The sequence below is a fragment of the Eurosta solidaginis genome, chromosome 4 (genome assembly GCF_040869045.1).
Source record: "Eurosta solidaginis isolate ZX-2024a chromosome 4, ASM4086904v1, whole genome shotgun sequence".
Lineage (NCBI taxonomy): Eukaryota > Metazoa > Arthropoda > Insecta > Diptera > Tephritidae > Eurosta > Eurosta solidaginis.
Window position 1 is genome coordinate 139,912,469 of NC_090322.1, and position 24,571 is coordinate 139,937,039.

General features: G+C 32.2%; 1 protein-coding gene across 8 annotated transcripts in view; it reads right to left on the minus strand.

The window, feature by feature from the left end:
* Window positions 1-24,571, minus strand: part of LOC137250396 (potassium voltage-gated channel protein Shaker) — a 685,128-nt gene that overhangs the window by 56,085 nt on the left and 604,472 nt on the right. For 7 of the 8 annotated variants that reach the window (XM_067783116.1, XM_067783111.1, XM_067783110.1 and 4 more), the window contains 4 exons: window positions 22,510-22,705; window positions 17,130-17,251; window positions 13,217-13,370; window positions 12,491-12,662 (listed from right to left, as the gene is read on the minus strand). In XM_067783116.1, the coding sequence (XP_067639217.1) occupies window positions 12,491-12,662; window positions 13,217-13,370; window positions 17,130-17,251; window positions 22,510-22,705 (644 nt within the window). The remainder of the gene's footprint in view (window positions 1-12,490; window positions 12,663-13,216; window positions 13,371-17,129; window positions 17,252-22,509; window positions 22,706-24,571) is intronic. The other variant, XM_067783118.1, reaches the window with a different exon arrangement.

Genomic DNA, 24,571 nt, shown 5'->3' on the forward strand with positions numbered 1-24,571 from the left:
ATGTATCTCCTTAACTCAGAGTTTATTTTAGAATATAACAAAAATAAATATCAGTTAAACCTGTAAGAGAACCGCACTCTAAGACTCGGTTTTCAGTGCGTTTTTAAACTTCAGTTAAAGTTGATTAGCCATACAGTTTTACTGTTAATCTTAGTTTAAGCAGCCAAAATTACACGCTAGTTATCTTTAACTTGAGCTTAAAAATGCACTGAAAAACCGGTCCTTAGTTAAAAACATAACTTGCCATTTTGCAAGTGGACCTAAGCTAACTCATACAAACTCGACTCTTAACAAACGAAACCCCGTGATATGCAAATTTTTTCATGAAGTTTTGCGACGTTTGTTCGGGTAATGTGTTCTACGAGGCATCTATGAGTTTAAATGAGTTGCCTTATTGCAATATCTTTGTAAAATTAGGCAATAAAGCTTCTCTTGTTGTAGAGATCTCTTTAGAGTATTTTTGTTTTGCCTACAGTTTTATTCTAAGCTTTGAATCAGTTTACTGTAATTTTCAATTACAGACTTCACAGCTTATTATAATTTAAAGCTCGCTCCTTTAAATGCCATTATGTATACTTTTAAATTTTTTACGAACATATGTATATTTTGGTATTTTTCATAGTCATAAGGTGGATTCATTAAAAAGTTGAGACGTTACGAAAAACATATATATCATATAAAATTATGTTTAAAAAAGTGGTAATTCTATACGATAGCATAGCACTCTTAACACACGTCCAAAATTATCGGGAGGAGTGTCAAAAGACGCATTTTTGAACACAGTATCGCGAATTCGAAAACGGAAATTAAAAATTTTTGCGTCTGTGAAGAGATATCTGAAAAAGAAATTGAAACTTTTTGACTAGTTTTTGAAATGATTTTGTATACAGGAAAAAATTTTCTGTAAAAAGGGATTTTGTACAGATTTAATTTTAATGCCACCCCACTAATGAACAGGCCATGGTAATTTTTTATAAGTGCGGCTGAAGGCTGACAACTTGGAAAAGTATTCTGTGCAAAAATACAACGGTTTACTACACCACCGGTTTCGGAGGAGGGCCCTGTGTATTTTTTCGGGGTTTCGTTAATATCTTTTGAACGACTCAAACTTTTTGTTTTCTGTTTTCGTATTCGCTGTAGTCAACCTTTTTTTATTTTATCCTTAAAACATTTTAGCTACTAGCCCGAACTGTAAATTTAAACTTTGATTCCAGTCCGAACAATAATTAAGATAAATAAAAGATTTTGTTAAAACTAACAACTATTTTTATGTGTGCATTAATAAACAATAAAAGAAATAAATTATAGGAAGTATAAAAAATTTTAAATTATTGTGCACTTATATAACAAAATGGGACTAAAAACATTTGCTGTTGGAAAAAGAAACTAGGCAAGAATATAGATTAATAAATTTTGATACAATTTTCAATGTGTTTGATAATACTTTTTAAAATTTGAGGGTAACTTAAAGTGCAACTTTTAGTTAAACTTTAACTAAAAAGCTGTAAAATATGTAAAAAAAAATAATTTATTTGAGTCCTAGTTTATTAATAGTGCTAAATATGCAGTTTGTATAAAATTAATTCATAATTTATACTGAACCTTTTTAAGGAATAGTATTTGTTTTGTTTTCTGAAAACAATATAAGTACTTCGTTTTTAACTTCTCTGCAAAAAAATTGAATTAGTAGTAAATATTAATATTTACATTTATTGATTAGTTTTTACATTCCTGTAATCGCATTTAATGTTTTGAGTTACTTGTATAGCTATTTTGTTTTTGTGTTGTACTTTATTTCTATATTTTTTCAGTTCGCATACGTATAACTTTCAAATTAATTTATTAGTAATATTAATATATGTATATACGCATACTTACAATCACGTAGAAACACATTAGCTAAAGTCTACAACACAAGCACTAACTAACAAATTGTCATGTTTTTTTTTTGTATGATTATGAAAATGAATTTTGCGTATGCGGATGAGATTGAGCGGTATTTGTAATCATCCTATCGTTGAAATATAGACACAGGCACAATAGGCACACATGCACAAAAGAATACGTCATAAAACTATTGCAAACAGTATCGAGTTCGTCCAGAAAATAATTTTTATATTGTCCCAACAAATTGCGAAATATTCGCAGTCACGGAAACAAGAATACAATGATAAACAGAGGGAAGTATTTACTGGATTTCTTAAAAAGCTAGTGTTCAAGTAGTGAAATACTATTTTTCAAAATCATCTTAAAATAGTTCCGAAAATAACGGACAGTTCCGGTGACAGTAAAAAAATATTCCGTAACAGTCCTTTCGATATGATTCCTAAACAGTCCTGAAATACTTTCGAAAAAAAATATTTAAACTATATGAGGATAGTCCCGAAAGAGTATTGACAATATTGTTACGAAAACAGCTAAATAACTGATCAGAAACAGCCCCGAGAAGATCTTGAATACAGTCTAGTCATACTATTGGTCTAGGACAAATACACGAAGAGTTATAGCAAATTAAAGATACTGAGAGTTATAGCAAATTAAAGGTACCGTCGACTAAATATCACTATTCAAAGTCAGTATGCCTACTTTAAATTATATCGACTAGAAGTATTAAAAGGTTCTATTCGTAAGAGGTGTAGGACTTCATCCCTATTTTTTAAATTAATCGAGGTGGTAGTAAATCCTTTAACACTATTTTCTTTCACTGTGTCATTTCATACAAACCTGTTCAGCCGTTCTGGCGTGGCTGTGTCATAAAATGATTAAAAAATTAAATTTCAAATATCTCCGAACGTTTGCAAAATTTTTATACCTCTATAAATCTCCCTAGCCTTAATATCACTGTTAAAAGTCAATAAATTATGGCCCACTTGTATTAAAAATTCACACTTTTTTTTATCTCTATGTCAAATTTAATCTAAATTTAGACCCGCATCGTGTTTAATGGTTTGTGATCGAAATCCATTTTTTTAAATTACAATAGCTCTGAAATGGTGAATCTTTTCATATTTTTCATTTGAGTGAAATTGGTTTTTTTTTCATTTATGAACGTATAAAACGATTCGGGCCTTGTTCTGGCGTGATTGAGTCACAAAATTAGTCAAAAGTTACTCAAAATCGTCTTTTTTTCTGTCACATCCATGACAATCATAAAACTTATTAGAAGTTGCATATATACTATGACGTGGCGATATTTTTTTTTAGAACAGTACTAATAGAACATGGAGTGTCTCAATCTAACTATTCCACCTGGTTTTATCAGAATGCTGCACCAAAGATGATATATTGCCTACAATGGTTCCGTCTGTCGTAAGATATCTATGCTTGTATGAGTGACGGCGAAAGTGTTTTAATAATGAAGCGAGCAGTTAGTATTTTTAAATGTTAAACTAAGCTAACTAAGTTAGTTGGTCAGACTAATAAGATGGTGCACATGTATTTCAATTTGTTATCAATTTGAAGATTAAAGAAGTAACAAACATCAGACAAGGAATTATGGTGAAATTTAGTTCACTTTACAAACAAACATTAATATATGCAAATTTAATTAGTTATTAATAAATATTAAACTAATCAATTTAATTCCATTATCTCATATTTGTCATCTCTTTTCTTGCTTTCACTATTTTCAGTATTTGCTTTAAACTCTCTACAAATCGACAGAAACTAAATAATGACGTTCAATAACAACGATGATTAGACGACAACTTAGTATGTATATACTAAGATTATTTATTTAATTTATTTATATGTACAAATGTATATGAATGTGGATTAGATGTATGTAAGTGAATTTGTACAACTTTGACGAAGACGAAACGTCTACCAGAAAAGAACACAATCTAGTTAGTCCAAATTGACATGAACACACTGTAATGATGGCGATGATTATTATGACGGTGATGATGATAACAAAACTACATTTACTACAATTGTCAACTAATGGTTTAGCACAAACTATTTTTTAATTTTTATTTACGTAAGTATGGCAGACGTAGATATTATGGTAAAACTTTAATGCAACAACACAATTACAATTGGTTAGGCCACAAAAATTTCAATTAGAAAAAAAAAATTAAGCAAAATATTGGTGTTGTTGTTTCCTTAAAACAGCAGTCGACGAAATTTGCATTTTTAAGCATTTGAATTTGTGAACGAGCGCCCAATATAGCAAAGGGGTTTTGTGAATATGACAATTGGGCGTTGCAGTGCGTTACTTAGGGAGGGGCGTGGGTGTGTGGAGCAGAGATAAAAATCGAGTGAAACTTTTTTTGAAGTTAAAAAGAGTTAATAGAGAAAATCTTATTTGATATGCAAAGTGTAAGCATGACATTAAAAAAAATTTAGTTTGACTATAGCGAAATTTATAAAAAAACATGTCTAAAGAAATTAATATTAATAACGCAGTCCAACAAAAATTTATTTAAACAAAATACGCAAGTCAGTTCTGTTTGCAATTATCACGTCAATGTCCCAATGTGATGTTGAAGAGTTTTATAAGAATCGGCTGTTGTATTTAAATGAAACATAAATTATTAAGACTTTGTTGGGCTGTGCATTACATACATAGGATATCTATAAACATAGATATGATTTTGAAGTTTTATATAGATTCTAATAATACTTACGCAGGAAAACTATTCACTAACTTTGATACCTTCAATAAATTATAAGTACATATAAATATAAGGGGGACTCATGTAACCGTATAAATGCCTTATAAAGTGTGTAAACGTATAAATTTATCTAGTGCGTAAACGAACTGTCAAATTTTGTATGAAAAATCATTTACACAATTTGTATAAATTTACGCGCACATTTCATTGTGTAAACGCGGTAAACTCAAAGGAATGCAACCTTGCAGACTTTACAGTAGGCATTTTCATCAGAAATCTCCAACATCAGCAAGTAAAGGCGTTTTAGTTTTGATTTTTCATTTAATGTTGGCATTTTTTAATTTGTATAACAATCAAAAAAATTTTGTTTGGCAATAATACAGCTGATAAACAATCAAGTTTATCAAGAGTATTACTAGGTGCGTTCATATAACAGCGTGTGTAAATGGATATAATTTTACATCTTATAAGTTTATATGCTTTCATGAGTCCCCCTATAATAAGATTGGATTGATATTACCGATTTACTAGTAGTTGTTCCTTCGGTATACATATTTCTATAAAAACGCACATAAAAACTTTACTGGTAACCTGGGAGTAAAAACTTGCATCAAAAACGATCAACTAATTTAATATCAAATGAATTTAAAAAATTGCAAAATGAAAATTGGGAAGCCAAGTTCGAAAACCTTTAAACATTTTTTTTAATTCGGTAAGGTTTAAAAAATCTTCATACAAGTTTACAATATTAGCTTAATCTCTGACATTACTTAACGTATTAGGCTGTAATTGTCTTTAAAAAATTGTATACGTTTAGTCCTATAAAGCTAGCTACTTGAAACTAGAACTAGCCTAGTTTTAGTTTTAAATAACACTTTGCACAGCATTTATACGCAATTTCAGTGCTATAGCGGCAAGAAGTGTGATTGTGTGAGTTGTAAATCAACTGGCCTTCATTTATACCACTAATTGGTTTGTGGTGTGTATTGCTGTTTTCGCAATACAATAGCGCCATACACTTGTACCCACACTGTTACACTGTTACACGCCTTTTTGACAGCCAATTTAACAAGGAATATCACAATTTCAAGTTGAAATCCTATACGAGATGTAAGAACGAAACGCTGCAAGATTGCGACTAATACATACGAATATGTGTACATCATCAGCGAAGAAAACGTGAAAATTTATTATATTCTACAGCCTCTCGAACTCTTAAAATTTCTTTTAACTGGTGACCATACAAAAGGTAATTTTTTTTGAAACAAACGTGCTTATAATTAATGCGTTTCTGATGACTTATTTTTTGAGTTATCAAGGTTTCATGCCAATTTTTAAAGTGTAGCATATGACGAGTATGCTTTTTTCTTCAGCTAAATGAGCCAAAAAATTAGCAAATTTATTTTATTGCTAATACATAAAAGCAGATTTTGTAGTGGTGGACAATCTTTAGACGGTTCATTAATAAAAGAACTGCTGGACGTTTTGTGGGAATGCAATACGTTTGGGCAGATTTTAAGGAGACTGTTGATAGTCTTCCCCAAAATGTTCCGAATTTTTGTGTTCTTATCCATGCCGATAGGATGCCTGCTGGCGAACATCATGTATATGTAATAATTCTCCTAGCACTACTGAAGGAGTAGTTCTCATATTGTCGTGACGAAAATTTGCGTAGAATATATGAAATTCAGCGGTCATAATACTTTTTACAATACTTTTTCATTATAGGGGTGAATATCGTAACCCGAGAACAGACAGTCCGGCAAAAGCGTTTTAGGTGGACACTTCTTGGCTTGTTCTCATTAAGCCACTTTTATTGAAGCTCAAAAATGTTCTTCGAGCAGTGTCGTAGGATGTTTCTTTAACTTTTACCATCTGTATGTAACTAACGTTGGGGCTATTCGTCCAATTCTACAAAATTTTTCTACGTAGCTCTCCGTTAGTATACATTTTTCTCATTGGTTGAAGGCTTGACTTCATAAGCTAATATAGTTTTAAAAATGTCTTGAAACACCAATCCAAAAATTAATTATTCAAAGCAAACTTTGTTATTGCTGAAAAACTTGTAGAGTTCTAAATTTGAAGAACTTCCCGTACTAGGCTTAAGGTACTGGTGATAGGTAGTATAATTGAAAACGGAACAATTTTTTATAATTTTTAATATAACATATGTATTGACAAATGAATTTAAAAATTTTTATTTGCAGCTCAATTGTTTTAAAGCTCGAAAATTTTGAGAAAACATTTGAGCAGTTGAACACAAAACGAGCTTCGAACGAGTATCGAGCTACTCAGACTGCTCGATATCCATGTATCAAGAGCTTTATTTTCCAGTTAAGAAAATGAAAGTTCTAAACTTGTACTCCAGTGTGATTCTCTAACTGGACTGAAATGTAAAAGCCCAATACTGCAGTACATACTTTCATGAAATTGAAATACCACATATACTTAATTTTTAATTTATAACGTTTCAATCACGCTAGCACTCACTTCTTTACTTCTACGCAATAAACAACTTTTGGCTTTGGTGTTGCCACCTTGGAGAACATTTTTATTTTCAACTTCACCTCAACTGGATATTCATTTGAGAACTATGAATTGGACATTGGAGAATGATGTTGAATATTAAATTGAGAACTTTACACTTTCCGACGACTGGATTAATATTTTTTCGATGTTTGCTGGGTTGTACTGGCTATTTGTTTTGTCACCAAAAACGCATTGCGTATATGTGAATTTCTTCTTTATTATAAATTTATTATGTTCAGGCTTATAACTAAAAATATTTGTAGGTGGCTATTTTTATTTTTTTTAATTACGGTGGCAACCTAACTCTCACAATTGATTTTTCCATCGCACAGTTTGGAGTTTTAAGTTAATATAATAAAATAATTTACAGATATTAAAGTGTGATAATATTAGGTAGTAATAACAAAAGAAAATGCCTCTAATTATTTTTCATGTTACAATACGGACTTAGGGCCGCTTTCACCATCTTCCGCTAGTCACCTATCTATAAGTTATCGAAATTTTCGTTTTCTACATGTTAACTATAAAGCTTCGTGTCTTAGTTAAGTGCAAGGAAAGAGAGCTAACAAAAGTCAGCTGTTTGGCTGGTTTTAGTGTATTAAGATTAGATTTTTGCGATTTGTTCTACAAAATATTCACAATTATCAATTTAACCGGACGTTGGTCAACCTGTGTTGGTGAAAACGAAAATGTCAAATGAAACTATCTGATAGATTACTGTCCTCCAGTTAAAATCTAACTTAAATAACTGGAGATGGTGAGAAAGGCTCTTAATATCATACTACACTTTGCTTATCAAATTGGGCTTAAATATTTAGAAAAAATAAAATTTTTTTTTTTTAAATTTCCACTGTGTTTGGTACTCGTTTACCCCTCGCGAAATAAGTTAACAAAAGGTGTTTGGTCAATAAACTCTTAAACAAACAACAAGAAAGATATAGTTGTTTACAAGAGAGTATTGGGAAAAGCGGTCTCAGGTACCACACAAGGTTTAAGGTTAGAATGAAAGTGGGATATACACACAAATACTTATGTTGAAATCAATTACCTTAGAAGGAGCACTTTTTTAATATATTAGGTTATTTAATACCAGATGTGCTGCATATACCCTATAACTGCAACAATGTTCCCAACTTTGTCATATACATAAAACACCGTGTTGCCAATTATGGACAATAAACACAAATTTAAATTTAACCTTAAAATTGCAAACGGACTGCTGGTTAATTATTTTGTTTTACTCTGTCAAAGTATATCAGGAGTAATAGACTAAAATTCGAGTAAATTTCTATATATATACTTCTCAGGGAATCGAAATTCTTTAAAAATAAAAAATAATTTTCGTTTGCATTCCGTTTGCATTCTTTTAGGGGTCATACTTAGGCCCGGTATTTCAGTACAAGTAGGTACAACTCACTTCGTCAGTTAAGCTGCGCTTAAACTTTTTCCGCAGTTTTTCAATCTACTTTAACTTAAGTTTAAGCTGACCTTAAGTGGCCGATATGGGGGGGTTAAAATATAGTTTACATAAATATTAGTTATATACGCTCGTTCGAAATGGCGTCGGATATGCACAACAAGCATTTGGCTTGAGATCCATTAGAGCCCACGTTGATAACTGGCATACTTGGAAAATTTCTGGAATTGATTTGAGAGCTTTACATTTTTTAAAATATCACAAAGGTTAGAGAATACTTTGATAATGCCGTTGGAGATTAACTTGAGAACTATAAATTTTACAAATTTTCTCAAAGGTTGAATATCGATTGGAGAACACTGCTGGATACTAACTTGAAAACTTACAGCTTTAAGAATAATTAGATAGTGATGTTGTATATCAACACTACAACTCTCTCTAAGGTTGCAGAAATATTTATTGTCTTGTTTTTTGGTTAAACAAAATCCAGCTGTTGCTGTATCTACAAATTATCATGATAATAGAAATCCAATGTTACCTAACCCAAAGGCGGCCCTGAACTGTGACTGAAAAACTGATCTGTAATTCAACTGGACTTTAAATTTTACTAGATTTTGAAAAAAACTTAGCTTAAGCTTAGATTAACCAACTACTGAAAAACTGGTCCTTAGACGTGTTGATGAGATATGTTGTATATATGTCAACTACAATGAATGTAGTAGAGACGAGTCACAACCTCAATAATGGACGGATAAATTTGAGAAGTAGAGAGTACGCGAATGGCTCACGCTCCTAGCGTTTATACAACGATTTTATGTATGCATAACGCTTTGAACGCTTGTCGATTTTCTAGTTTATTGTTTAATATAAATAGATATTATTTTTGTATAGGTACATATTTATTTGTATGATTATAAGTTATTGCACAATTTGCTTAGGTTTAGATGATTGACTGCCTACAACACCACTACATACGAACATATATGTATGTACGTACCTACATTTGATTTTATATGTTATAACAACATTAACCGCTATAATATATATGTAGTTAAAGATGTATGTAAATGTTATTTATCTGCCTAAAACTATGCTGACTTAAAAATAATTATGCACCTAACACCGACACACCTACACCTCTATTCACCTCTATTCTCTACACATTCATATGGAAATTGTTATGTAATTTTATGAGATATTATATTACTATTCATTTATTCAAAATTACAAAAATCACTTTAATTCATTACTAATATAGCACATAAAAAAAACTAAGAAAAAACTGACTATAAACTGCGTTAGCGGGTATATATTTGGGAAGCACTTTTAAAAGTACTTTTGGAGTACTTTGGAAAGTACTTACCCAAGCACTATTGTTTTGTTTTATTGCTTTATTTAGTATTTTATTGTTTTTGCTTTTTTCGTTTTTTTTTTACGCAAAGGTACAGTACAAATATATATATATTTTTTTTCATTTCTTCACGTCGATTTGCCATCTTTAAAATTTTTAAGTTTACTATATTTTTGATATTTATAGAAAAAGCGTTAATTTTTTTAGAAATAAGGAAATTAAAGTGTTTTGAGGTATGCTCTCCAATAGGCTTTGGCGGAGGGAAAGGTAACGTAAGAAATGAAATCGAAAAAAGTTATTGGAAAAGTGCATGTGTGTTGGTTTTCGAATAGATTTTCTGATTCTATTTTTTTGTATTATTAAGTTTTAGTTTATTCGTAAATCAGTAAAAGGCTCAAGTAAGACATTGACGGTTTTAGCTGCGGTTGTGTTGAGAAAGATCTAAATTTTTTTGATATTATTTGCATGTATAAATTTTCATATGTAAGTAGATCTGCGAACAGCTGAATAAATTTGATAGCTTAGCAGAATTTAATCTGAGCCGCATATTTGTTTAAATATAATATTATGTAAAAAAAATTAGTAAAAGGCAAGCACGTACACAAATATTTTAAAGATTTATTTATTTTATTTTTCATTTTAAAAATGTATTTATTATTTTAGTTAAAATTTAATCGAAAGTAAGAAAAGGTTGGAGTATTTTTTTTTTAATTTTATGCCGGTATTTTATAACTTTTGTTGGACCGTCAGCTTACAAAATTATGGTATTGAAATTTTATTATATCTAAATTAAAAAAAAAAATAAAAATTTTGGCATTTCATTCGCATTTTGTTTCTATGTTAGTCCTAGCCCGATTCATTAGCTGCGTTCACGTAGTGAACAAGGTAGCCAAATAGTGGGAGGTGGGAAAAAGCTCATTATATATGAAAGGCCCCAGGATAGTGAGTTTCGAAATATGAAGTTTAATAAATCTGGGGATACCACCATTTATGCTGAAACAGAGGTTAAATTTGAAATTGCCCGAACACCTGATTAGTATTCTGCTAATCTTAGGTCCACCTTTAAGTCTGGGGAAAGGAAGATCCCTCTATGTCTTGCAGTAGCGGGCCATTGTTAATAATCCCAAAAGTTTTTATCAGCTCGAACGCCAAAGGTACTGTGCGCTGATATAATCCTTCCCCTGTTTCTTTAACTTGATTTCAACTGGCGAATTTAAAATGGGGATGGCCTAGGTGGTGGATATATTCTCCTTTGCGTTAGCTAAATACATATTTTCACTATAAAGTTGGTTTATTGGTATAATTTCGAAAGTTCCGAACTAGTGTAAAAATTTACAGTTTAGAGCTAGTCTTTTTTGGTAATATTTGGTTGGTCCCGAACCGAAGAGAACTTCCGAATCAGTGGGAGTATCAATAGAAAATGCTATGAAGTGAAGGACAAGAAGGCATACTCATTTTCGAAGGGTGCTTAAAGCCAGCATAAGTTATATTTAGATAGTCTATTAATAAATAAGAAGTATAAATCCGAAACTGTCGGTTTTAGAAATGGAGACAATCTAGTTGCTATCGCACTAGTACCTACTTAGTACTTAAGGAGTTCTGTACCAGTAACTTGTATCACTAATCACTGACATCCGTTCAGTGTCTTGATTGATCCTGCAAAGTATCCGACTGTTTGATATATGGAAATGCTTCCTGATTTTAAGAATTTTTACAACTGGCGTAAGGAACGAGCTTATAAGTTTAAAAGAAGTCTTACCAAAAACAGGGAAAAATGAACACAAGAAATACTTTTTTGGCTGATAGTGAAAAGAAACCGAAAGTAACTTTGTTCACAGAACACTACTATGCCGAAAACTAAGCTACGCGGATTAGCACAATTTGGTCCGAATTGTGGATAAATGACTGAGAAATCTAATTATATAAAATCAGTTTCTTTTTTAAATTTGTTTTAAGCTTTAAAGTAATATGTTCTTTATCAGGGGTTTCTGTTTAAAACCAAAATTTCGTCATGTTAGTATTTAGCTATAGATAGAAACATTTTTGTATTTGGTTATTCATTCAACATAGTGTTCTTTAAGAGCCATTTACTGATTTGGGAGTTCCTTCAAATTTAAATACGTAGAGATTTTAAGGCCAAAATTTTGTTTTAGGAACATGAAAATTTCTAAATATTTTTTTGAACCGTTTTTGCAATTAACCATTTTGAAAATGTTATATGAAAAAATTTGAGGTTAAACTGTTTGGACTTAATAAAGGGATTCTGCATTTTTGATTTTATGTGTATTGCTTTTAACTTTATTATTTTTGTGACATGGCTTTATATTTCGTGTTTTTGGTGCGTAGAAATGGTGGTGATAGTAGATAAATAGTAATAGTAGTAGTTATAATATTTGTTTGGGGTTTTGATTTAATGATTGGCATTCGTTTCGTTTTTAGGTTAGGGTATTTCAAGGGTTAGATTTATGAATAAGTGTTTGCGTTGATGTGTTGTTAGTTCTGTTGTTATTTTTATTTTGTGTTTGTTTTTGTGCAAGTTTGATTTTTTATGCTTTTTATTTTTTGTCTGGAACTTACCTATAAATAAGAAAAATATAAGTAAACCTAATTCCCGCATTGAGGCTTTTAGAGTTCGTCCTAAAATTTGTAAACCCTTCGAATGCCTAGATAACTTAAATATTCGAAATACTCGAACTAATCGTATCACTCGTAATATTGCCAAGGACATAGCCTGATTCGATGACTTGTCCTAAAAAATTATAATCCGTATAGTATGTTTTCAATCAACAAATATATATATATATATAGGTTTATGTATACAGTTATATAATATATATGTAAGCATATAGTTATGTATTAAAAGTACGTGTATGTGAATATTTTAGAAAACGTGTTAATAGCAATAAATAACAAACAAACAAATAAATATTTAGTAATTCAATAATTAATAACTAATCGCGTTGGATATATTTAGTATAGAGTTTAGTTGTTGAAGTACATATTTGTTAAAAAAAATCAAAACATAAATAAATGTATTTATAAAGCTAGCAGAGATAGAGATAGGCCAGTTGAAACGCAAATTTTTTTTATTCTCGAAACGTAAACGTACCAATAAATCTAAAAAAGTGTGAAGTGTTTAAAATTTCTCGCTTGTGTTTTGTGTAAGTGTTGATATTTAAATAGCAACTGTATTATTTTTGTTATTAAGCATAACTTATATGTATATAGTATGTCTAATTTTAAAATTTGCTAAATTAAAACTTTTCATTAAATGCTTTACATTTCTCATACAAAAAGACATACCTGTGGACTAACTGGTGCTTTTGGAAGATTTAACGTATCCTCCTCTTCGGCGACGACGGTCGCTAATGTTATAAAATACGGAATGATGGCAATTATGTCGATAACATTCATGACATCCCTGCAGAAATTTAACTTATTCGGACATGCGAGGAACCTTTAATATCAGAATTTTGTTTTTTATAAAAGAGAAAATAAAGAGAAAGTGAAGAAAAAAGCATGGGTTGCCATTTACTATATAATTATTATGATTGGCATCGGTGTGGGAAACCAAAAACTCTCCCATATTACGCCGTTTTGTTTATTGAAATATTATTTTGTTCCATACAAACTAATAATATTATTATGCGTGTGTATTCAGTTGCGAACACAAAAATAGCTGTGAAAAGTTTTACAATTTTTATCAATTATATTCCATCTGCCTGAGATTTTATGCGTGATTGCTAAAGAACCTTTTACGCTTTTGAAGTGTAGAAAACACTTTTTCCTAGCAGCCCTAGTATCCAAAATTAAATAAATGAAATAAAATTTTTAGTAAAAATAATTTTTTTCTAATAATTTTTTTCTTATCTATTATAGTAACTAAATTTTCTTTTAAGAGATTTTCTTTAATGAGTTGCATCAGGAGTAGAGCTCACGAGTTCTACTCGAACACAGGCGAGATTTTCGAGACCCGAGAAATCGAGAACTCGACTTCTCGTGAGATTTTCGTGTCTCGAAGTACTCGTAAATCTCAAGCTTCCCGACATAAACTTAATCGCTGTATGGACAGTATTTATACACTTTGTTTTTTTTACTTGTGACTTTTTTGTTGATTATATTGCTTTTCAATGACACGTAACTCAAGACGTACATATAATTTTGTTCAAAATATTTTATTTTTTTCGACGAGACATCGAGAACACAGCTTCTCGCGAGATTCTCGAATCTCTAAATACTCGTAATACTCGCCAGCTTCTCGACTTTCAATACGGTCGCTGCATTGGCACTATTCTACACATTTCGGTGTTTTTTACTTGTGGTTTGTGGACAATTTCACTTTTTCTCCAGAAGAAATCGTAAGCTCTATTTAGAACAGCCAATGAATCGATTAGATTGAATGTCGAGAAGCTCGCGAGTCTTTCGAGTAATTCGAGATTCGAGAGAGCAAGCCTTTCGAGAAATTTCTTCTCGAGCAGGTTCGAGAAATCGTAAGGTCTAATCAGAAGCACTACTCTGAATACTCTAGCAATAATCAGCTAACATATGCGCGTATCCTTGATAATTTCGAAAACTTTCCAGATGGCTATAGAAAAAGTGCATCTTGATACTCATGTTTTCACCCAGATGTTGAAAGTTTACCTTGAGTTGGTCTATATGCTCAGAGAAATCAAGTAACTTCCTGTTTCCTAAAAGCTTTTTTACAACCCAAATGAACTCGTCCGATGCAGATTTTTCAGATGTTTACATGCGACTAGTGAGCTATAGACCAGAAATTAGTTTTATAATCTGTATACCATTGAAAATCCCAGTTTTCACCTCTACACAACTCAGTTTTGGAAGTGATTTAGAAATGTATTGGAAAAATTCACTACTTTTGGAAAAGGACCTTACGTATTGTTTCCTAAGACTCAATTTTATATGCAGAGGAGGTAATATTATAAAATAGAAGTGCGTAGGTGGGTTAAATCCATATATACTGATTTCTGCGGTTTATTCTTGTTATGTGTACCACACAGAAAAAAAGTTGCTGTGATAGTCCGACGTTTTACACCATATCACAGGAGTTTGTTACTTGAAATGAGGTCTTTTTTATTTGCCCACAAGCATAATTACTAAACACAACTCTTACATACGATACTTGGAATTAAGGGTTTGTTATTAGTTTCATATGGGGAACCGAATAAGCTGAGACAAGTTCGTTTCACTAGCTCTAACGGATTCAAACAAAATTGCTTGAGTTTATAGGCACCACATATATAACCAAAACTGTTTGGATTGTTTACGTACCTTGATGAACTCGTATTAAATAACGCAGCAGTTACTAAACCATACCCGCCTTTCAAAAACTCGAGCTGCTAAAAGAAATTTGAAGGTAGACATAGTACAGGTTTACAAGTAGGATATGTGTGAGAAGGAAACAATTCCTTTCTCTTTCTAAACACTGCCGTTTGACTTGACACTGACCGAAGAGTCAAACTAGCGTGGAACCCAGTGGAAACTGCGTGGAATATAAGTTTGACACTGAACGAAGTGTCAAAGTTACCGCGGTTGCTGTTGTCAAAAATGACGCAGGGAAACAAAAAAAGGACCAGACTATCAAGTATGGGTTGCTGTGATGGCAACTTTTTTTGAACGAATTTAGTATGAAAATGTAAAGTGCACCTATATGGGTCCTACAGAAAATTATACAAAAGTCTTCGAATAGGGTATCTGAAGAAGCGTACCTCTGCCAACATTAAGAATAAAAACACGAGTGGTAAATTTTTCTACTCGTTCAACGGCTCTCCGCTAAAAACAGTTTAAAACTCTGATCGCCCGCCAAAATATTTCCAAAAATGTGGAAAGAGGTATAAAGAAATTCGTTTCGTCCTGGTATCAATAATGTAAATGCGAAGACGTGTTCGGATTATTGAAATCGTGACCAAAACGCGTCTATTAATGCCTCCCCCGACGGTTTTGCTCTGTTTTAGCAATCGTCCCCGGTAATAAAGTATCACAATTTGATAACTAAAATTGTCTAAAACATATGGATTTTAAAGAGAGATGTAATTAAATGCTCGTTTGAACGTAAATAAGGGTATTTCTTTGTAATTTTATAATAAAATGTTTACGCAGTTTTCGTTAAAAGCTACTACACTTTTTTTGGAGCTTAGAAGTACAACAGTGCCAAATAGCATCCACAAAAAAGAGAACAAGAAAACGCATTTTGATCAGGTAAGCGTGGCTGTGTGTGTGCGTGCTGCTTATCCTACTTGTAAACCTTTACAATGAGGGCAGATTTGAAATCAGCTTCCTAGAATTAGTGAGAAACAAAAGAAAAACTCGATGGAACAGATAAAAAGTGCTACTTTGTCCACCATTGTAAACGTTAATTTTAGGAAAAACTTCAATGAATTATGTTACTGAAACAATGCTAAACAAACTCCAAAAAAGTTTACCAAAAAATTTAAGAAATCAGGAAATGTTTAAAAATCTACATGAAAATTTAGACTTTTCACATTTACAATTTTCAGATTTTTTTGTGTATACCTTTTTTTAGCCCACTTTGTTTGGAAGAAAATTTATATGATTTATTTCCGTATGGGAAAAAAATTGTTAAAACGTGGGTTAATTTAAGAGACTTAAATTTATTGGACTAAAAACTGCATATTAAATAAATGAAATAATAAAAAATTTTAGCTCGTCGCGCGTACTTTTAATCACTTTTTAAATTTTCCAATTTTTTTGAAAAATGTTTTGGATGATATCAGGAATGACATCAGGACGGACAAGGTGGTAGCTGCTTTGATTATACCTTGTAAATCTCTTTGAAGCCTTTTTCCTTGCGAGTGGGTTTTGAGTGCGTACTCCTGCGATTGCTGAACTGTTGCAAACATATTCAGCCATAGCCATACCTTTGTTGTACAGCTTTTCCTAATTTCCTTCTTTGCATAGTCTTTTATTTGCACCGTACATACTTTGTATGTTCACTTGTATTAAAACTACGCTTTTTGTTGTTGGCGGTACAATGTAAGAACTGGTTTGCTTTGTTCAATTTATAGAAACACAAACAATTAGCTAATGAATCAATTTGTATTACAAAGTGCGAAGTGCCATTTATTGCTTTTAATGTGTGAAAACATTTTTTAAAGCAACTGTTTATATATAATTTATTAAATAATTGGAGTGATATTTTCGTGTTCGCAGCTGTATGTGATTCATATAACAAACTTACCTGACTGTGAGTTCAAATGTAAACCAAATAATACATAACGTTTCTATAAGGAAGAAAGGATCTGTGATATCAGGCACCTCGTCTTCCTCGATTTTTGTGCCATTTGTTGTTGTATTGAACACCTGTTTTATATAGAAAATTCAAAGAAATTATTAAAAAGCACATTTTTACAAAACATAATAAATAAACATACATCATATATTATCTTTAGCAGTAAAAATGATCTTTTTATAAGGTATATGAAAATCAAATTGATATAGATTTATACATATGTATATGAATATTTGCTTTTGCATTAGCAATACACAAATAAATGAGATAGCGGTGTGGCCAGACATACAAAAAAGAGCTAAATTAACGAAAGGAAAGGTTGAAAATTAAGCTTATCTTCCCTTTGATTTCGAAATATTTTCGAAAATTTTGTTAACCTTTTTACGAAAACTGATCTATCCTGAGACTGATTTAACTACCCAAATGCCCGAGGGTCGCTTTTAAGTTTATTCCTTAGCTCAAAAATGGACAAAAAGTTTCTTACAGTGAGGTTTTGGAGAACACTAGGGAATCATTCAGTCTATGTGAGCTCCTCCCGCACCGGCCAGTTCAACCTAACCTAGGATATCAAAGTCAAAACTGACTTTTGGACTTTGTAGGGATGATTCGTAAGAAGATATATCTATTGTTCCTTTTTTAAATTTAAAATAGACCCCAAATTTTTTAAAATAGTATCGCTAAATCTCAACTATATGAACTCATATTGTAGTGACTGCTCAGACAGCGCCGATTTAGGCATATACCCTTAGTAAAATTCTATTAAAGATAAAAATATCATACATTATAATACAACTTTTAAGCCTAGACGTGTATAATTTTTGTTTTCAATATAATGTGAAGGAATCTATAAAAGAAGCCAGGAAATTTGCAAAAACGTAGCAAAAATTGATAAAATGTTTGCATACATCGCTATAAATCCAAAACGAATCACTTCATTGAAATATTTTGTATTTGCAATTAAACTTTAAAATATTTACTTTCGTTCTGCTAAAAAAACTAGTTGATACTTTTCTAATATAACAAAAATTGTTTGAACATAATTGAAAAGTAAACAAAAAGCAGTTTGTGTGCTTGTTCGCCGTGAACCAAACTTTCAACCCTGCATTCTGCAAGAGTTTTTCACCACATAACATTCATGTTAAAACATCGTAAAAATGAAGCTTAAAGGTTAGTGTGGGAGGGGAGAGAAGTTGCAGAAGAGGGGGAGAGAGGGAGAAGGAGAATACTATAAAAAACTTTAAACTCATGCAGATACACGAACATTAGTGTAGAGCAATGTCTGCGTGTCTGCTGATGATTAAAGAAATCATAGAATACCCTTTTCATATACAGAATAGAAAAAGTAAGAATCAGGGTACTTAAATATTTACATAGTTTGGGTAATTTTGAAACAGATAAGGTAGACAGATGTACAAATTTATAAACATTTCATTTAATGTAGGGAGCTAAAACTAAATTTCTGAAGGAAGCGCACACAATTCGTGGCAAAGAGCTAATCTGGCCAAACGCTATGATTTAACTATACGAATAAGCCTTGTACCCAAACGTATGAAGCAAATTTCTTATGGCTTGGGTGCAAGGCATCGAAGTCATTAACATAAGCTTAGATACACAAATACTTTACTTTTTACAACTTAATGTCAAAGAAATGAGTGAATTTAAGCTAAGTGTTATTTAAATATTCTGTAAATGTTCACACAAAAGTATTTATTAAAAAAAATATATATATATTTTTTACAATCAGAAGCAGTATTAATACGCATTGGTGGAGCATTTACTTGAAAAACGTAATAAACTAAGCTCTTTTAGCTATAAATATTAATCAAGAGACACACTGGTTTGAGTAAATGAAATGTCAAAGAGCAATATTTGCTAAAAAAAACTAAAAAACAGTGCGTCACAAGCTAAATATTTAAATTAAATCTTAACGCATAAAATAGAAAAAACCTTACACCTTCCATCACTCCCTAGCAAAACCCTTGACCTTATCACGTTATCATATTTTCGTTGTTCATCGGCGAGTTAATAAAGTTTCAATTAAGTTCCCTGCTTAAAATGAGTGAAAATCGAGTATAGGGGAGTGAGTTATATACATACATTAACAAAAGACCTGCCTATATACTGAACGTGTGAATTTTGTTCGCCATCGCAACTTAAACTTCGTTACCAAATGCCTTTAAGTGACATGAATAGCTCCTTCTGGAGTGCGAAGATATTCTACATGCCGTTCGAAAACAAATGATATTTATAACTGAGAGTGATGCGAGTAGCAGAGTTAAGCCTCTCAGGAACAATGTAATGGCAGAGCGTGCAATTGCTGCGACTTATTTAGTATATCATATGTTTTGTTACTGGTGATGTTTATCATATGATCTGTTTTTGATGTGATATAATATGATATGATGCTATTTATGCTATAATATCAACTGCTGAGTGGAATATCACTCTATCTTGGCTGCCGGTACAAAAACGCCCCTTAGGAAACTTTTGAAAAATGTCATATTTCAGAATTCGCTTCGAAAACACCTTTTCTAAGATTTCGGTTGAAAAAATGCCTTATTTCAAAAGATTTTCACTAAGTCGCGATGTAATATAAAAATGTGTGGAGTTTTTGCTCAGATAGGGCGTTGTTGAAACAAAGTCTGGAATAGTGCGTTCGAATTAATAACCATTTACTTAACGGTATAATCTGGCCCGTATTGCGTTTTACGTTACGTCGTGGAAACTCAGTTTTTAAATCACATTATCTCTGAAATGGTGGATCGGATTAACGACATCTGTGATTATAATTTTTAGAAATAATTTGACAGTTGCATTATCGTTTGAGTGAAAATGGTCGTAAAACGTAATACGGACCCTGAAATGATATCATACGATATGCCATGTTCATGTAAAAGTAGTGGGGTTTTTGATAACTGACACAGTCTTGATCGTGAGAACAATGTCGTTCAGAGGACTCGCTTTTGTATTTGCATAGCATACATCTAAATGCTTAATTTGTGGGATCCTGGTAAGCCCATTTTATAATTTTGTGTGATTTTTTGATGCGGCCCCATAAAATATACCGTTATTTAAAATTAGCTATTTGCTTTTATCGTGAGTGTTACCCTTTTTTTTTGCGTGTTTGTCAGCCCACAGTCTTGATATCAGCGCAATAACGAAACACCGCATAGCGTTAAACAGCGCAAGAGAAATGTAGGTTCAATTTTTTAAAACTCATACCAGTATGCTCTCTCAATTTAAGTGATGAAATTACATTAATACAACACTGAACATTTAGTATTATGGAAAACAAGTTTAATCAAAAAGTTATCCAACCCGATCCGGTAGCTTTTGTTTCAACAAATTTGACATCAAGTTGCAAAAGTGTGTGCAAAAATATAAATACAAAAATGATTATTAATAAATAATTTTGTGGAAATGAAATAAGTAGTAAAACTTATACAAAAACATACTATTATATGAGCTTTTCCAATTTTTCAAAAGCAGAGTGTTGTTTAAAGTTGTCATAAATAGCAAAAAGTTGCATTTAAAATTACTGGCCACGTCACAATCAACTTTGTCATATAGAGGCGTTGAACGCAATCTTATGCATGATGAATAGATTGCACGTATTTTTATGACGGCAGATAGAGCGACACCAGCGCCATCCAGCGCCAGAAGAATTTACCCGCGGTTGGTATACCGATAGTAGGAGACAATCGTAATACCACGTAGCAAATGTCCGCCATCTTATTAGTGACGCTTATTAAATGCACGTGATGTGTCACCTGCGCAACTCAACCCGATCGATAAAAATTGTACCCAGGGGAGCAGGAAAAGTTAATCGTGACCTGATACAATGTTTCGCAATGCTTCTATTCAGGTATTGATCCTGCCTTGAGGATTCGGAATAATCGCGGAGGTTGTGGTTTCATATCGCGTTTTGGAATCCTTTGTTTTTCCTTAATGCGATGAAGTTACTTTCGAGGAAGATGACAAAAAAGCATACTTAATGAACCTGCACAGTATCTTCTTCGTTCTCTTCAGAGAAATGCTGTCTTCTTCGTAGTTATTCACAGCGAACGCACACATCAATCATGATGTGATGGCATGGTTGAATCGCCAATTTTGAGCAGGTTTGCCTATTATTATTCCTGGTGCTCAGAACGGGTAGTTCACTTCCCCTAATACTTGTACTAAAATTGTGGAATTGTATCATGTATCTGATAAGCCCTGGTATCAGAACATGTTACAGCGAAATATTTGCATTGAATAGAATAGTAATGGAATTCAAGGTGGAGTTGCCTTGCCACCGGATGCCATTATCCTTTAAATGGTGGGTGCTTGGGTAAACTCCATATCATACCAAGATAAGACATTGTGATTGAAACGCCCGATTACAAGCCAATGATTCGGCTACGAAGTGTTGAGGTTGGAAACATGAAGCTGATAGTTGGGTGGGGTGTTGAATAATACCCTGCGAAAATCGTTGGAGCATGTGGTCCACTGGAGTACTTTCCATTATACTCCACTGTAATGCAACAATGGACCAACTCATGTTTCTACACGAACATATTGTAAGCCGACCATTGCTCGTTTTTAACGATTGTAATGACTACACGATGTTTATTGGACTGTGGGTACTCCATGAATTACTCTGATGTAATGCGGAGTCATTTTTTTTTATTTTTTTTTTTTATTTTTTTTTTATTTTAATGCGGAGTTGGAGTATATGGTCCAGTCCTAGGACACCGCAATGTTAATTGGACCATATTTTTTGTATGAATTCTGGTTAATTTTGGAGGACTCCGTTGGTCCATAGTGAGTACTCCATTCATACATGCCTGAGTACTCGCGATTTTTGCAGGGATAATACAAAAATGGCAATCTTTAACTTTTCCAACATATCAAGCATAAGAAGAAGAATTTGACTTTTGCTTTGGCTATGAGTGCTTTCACACTTTGCAAGTAAAATTATTCTTTCCACTCTTTGGTACTTTTCCAACGCTTTTCACAATTAAAAACTGCATTTTAGCAAAAGAATAAGAGACGAAATATATATGTTAGCAAGCATTTTTCTTGTATAGCGAGAATGTTTATACCAGGGATCAGTGTCAATTTTTGTAAGTGAATCTGCACGGCGAAATAAGTTTCAATTTCTAAGTCTAAAGTTCCTTTATATTCACAAATGGAACATGTTGCGTGATTGTGGTGATGTTACTGTCATGTACAAGATTGCATTGAACGTGTATGTGAAAAATTTCATGATTACGCGGCCATAAGCAAAAGCTTGTGAAATAGCTCATTTCATCAAAGTATGCACTTTTAAGTGCTCGTGTGAACTCACCTTGTAATGTTTAAATTCGGGTAATGTTTCTAGACAAAATATAACAATTGATAGCAATATAACAAATACACTAATTATGGCTACAACTCTGGCGGCTTGCGAACTTTCCGGATACTCGAAGAGCAACCACACTTTTCTTTGATTTTCATTATCTGGCAATGGTCGTTCTTCTTCCTTTATAAAGCCTTCATCCTCTCTGTGTTTATTGAAAAGATATTTTTGGAAAAATGAGATAAAGCAGAAAATATATGAAAGTTAGTAATTTCAATAGAGTTTGTTACAATCAACAGCCAAATCGGAAAATATTAAATTTTCTTCAATTCAAAACTTTTTAATAATTATAATTATACTGTTTATTTATTAACTGAAAAACAAATAAAATTTATTAAAAAAAAGGAAAAATATGCATACAAAAATTCAACAACAATTCTACTTGGATGAATGTTTTATCATAAAAGTTTGTGTACAAGAACAGTCAAAAGTATTTTTTGCTTCTTTAGAATATGTATGTATATATAAAAAAACCATCCAAAAAATGGCACAACGGTATCTATCATATGGGCGCGTAACGGTGTATCTATTTAACAGCGGTGTAAGCATTTTCGGTTATGACGGTTCGTGTCTTTGGCGCATTGTTTAACTGTTTTCGTGTTAACTTGTGCCTTCTTGAGTGTGAGCACGTCTGCATATCCAGAGTTGTATTTAGGCATTAAAATTTTCGCTTTGGTTTTGTATGTTTTGCTTTGTCCTTTTAGCACAGCGAATGATTCCAGCTACAAATGACTACGTGTATTTATTATGTGTGTTGGGTGTGTGGTGTGAAATTTGTTTTGTTGGGTGATCGTTGCACTTCAAGTGAACAAAAATTGTCGTTTCTAATTGTTTGCGATTTTTGCGCATGCGCGTGCTTACCACGGTACCGGCCACATACCCCCCTCATGTCGTATGCACAAAATTTTAAGCTGGTGTTCAAGTGATTAATTGCATGGAATGTTTTCATTTGAGTTCGTTTAATTAATTTGGCTATCAATTTATTTCCGATAACTTTTTTTTTTCAAGTAAGCGCATCCAATTCTGTGTGGTTTGTATTATTGATGACACAGGCTGACAAAATTGGAAAAAAGTCCCGACTCAGATATGAGCTAATACTTTTCGAAAGGTGTTTGGGTCGCTAAGTCTGAATACCGAATCTGCGGCCGAATCGTAGCATACCATCCGTGATCGAATGTCGTTTTTTAAATCACAATAGCTCCCAAATGGTGTATAGAATGCATGAAATATGTGAACTAAGAAAACGTTTACTCATTAGATCCATAATATATTATTGATTTTTTAAATAGTTTGATAACCTTATTTATACCGCTTGATTGAGAATAGATTTCGAACATTTTCAGGCATTCCTTCTAATATTGGGATTTGAGTTGATGAAGTAGTTGATATAGTTCATTTTATCTTAAAGAATTTGATACAAGGGAATAATAGCCGTGTTTTTTTACATGTATATACATCTAAATTTGCGGGTATAAAAAACGGTGATCATCATTTAGATAATGTTTAGGAGGCCCATCTAGCGGAAATTATTGATGACTCGCAGCAGTGGTTAAATAACTTGTTACAAAACGGGTTGTGCTTGATAGCGAAGACACGCCCCTCTGTTGTTCATAGTGCGATGAATCGTGGAAACACACACTTTTCGGTCATAGAAGTAGAGATAAAATTGAGAGACACAGTTCAGTTGCAACTGAGTATAATGTATTCTGAAATTTAGCGGTATTAATTTTCTGCGCAACAGTTTCATAAGTTCAAATAAAGTTATGCACTTCGTTTTCCATATAAAGTTTAAGTGCATATAAATACACATGTAAAAAAAAACATAGCTAATATAGTCTTATTTCAAGCATGCATCGTTTGCTTAGCTCACCTGCGTGCCTAAAAGTATATATCTAATTTGTGAAAATATTTTGTATGAAGAAGATATCGCAGACTTAATACTGTACAAAGAACAATAATAAACTACGGTTTTTGAGGTTGCGTATTTGCCATAATGTAGCAAATGCATAGC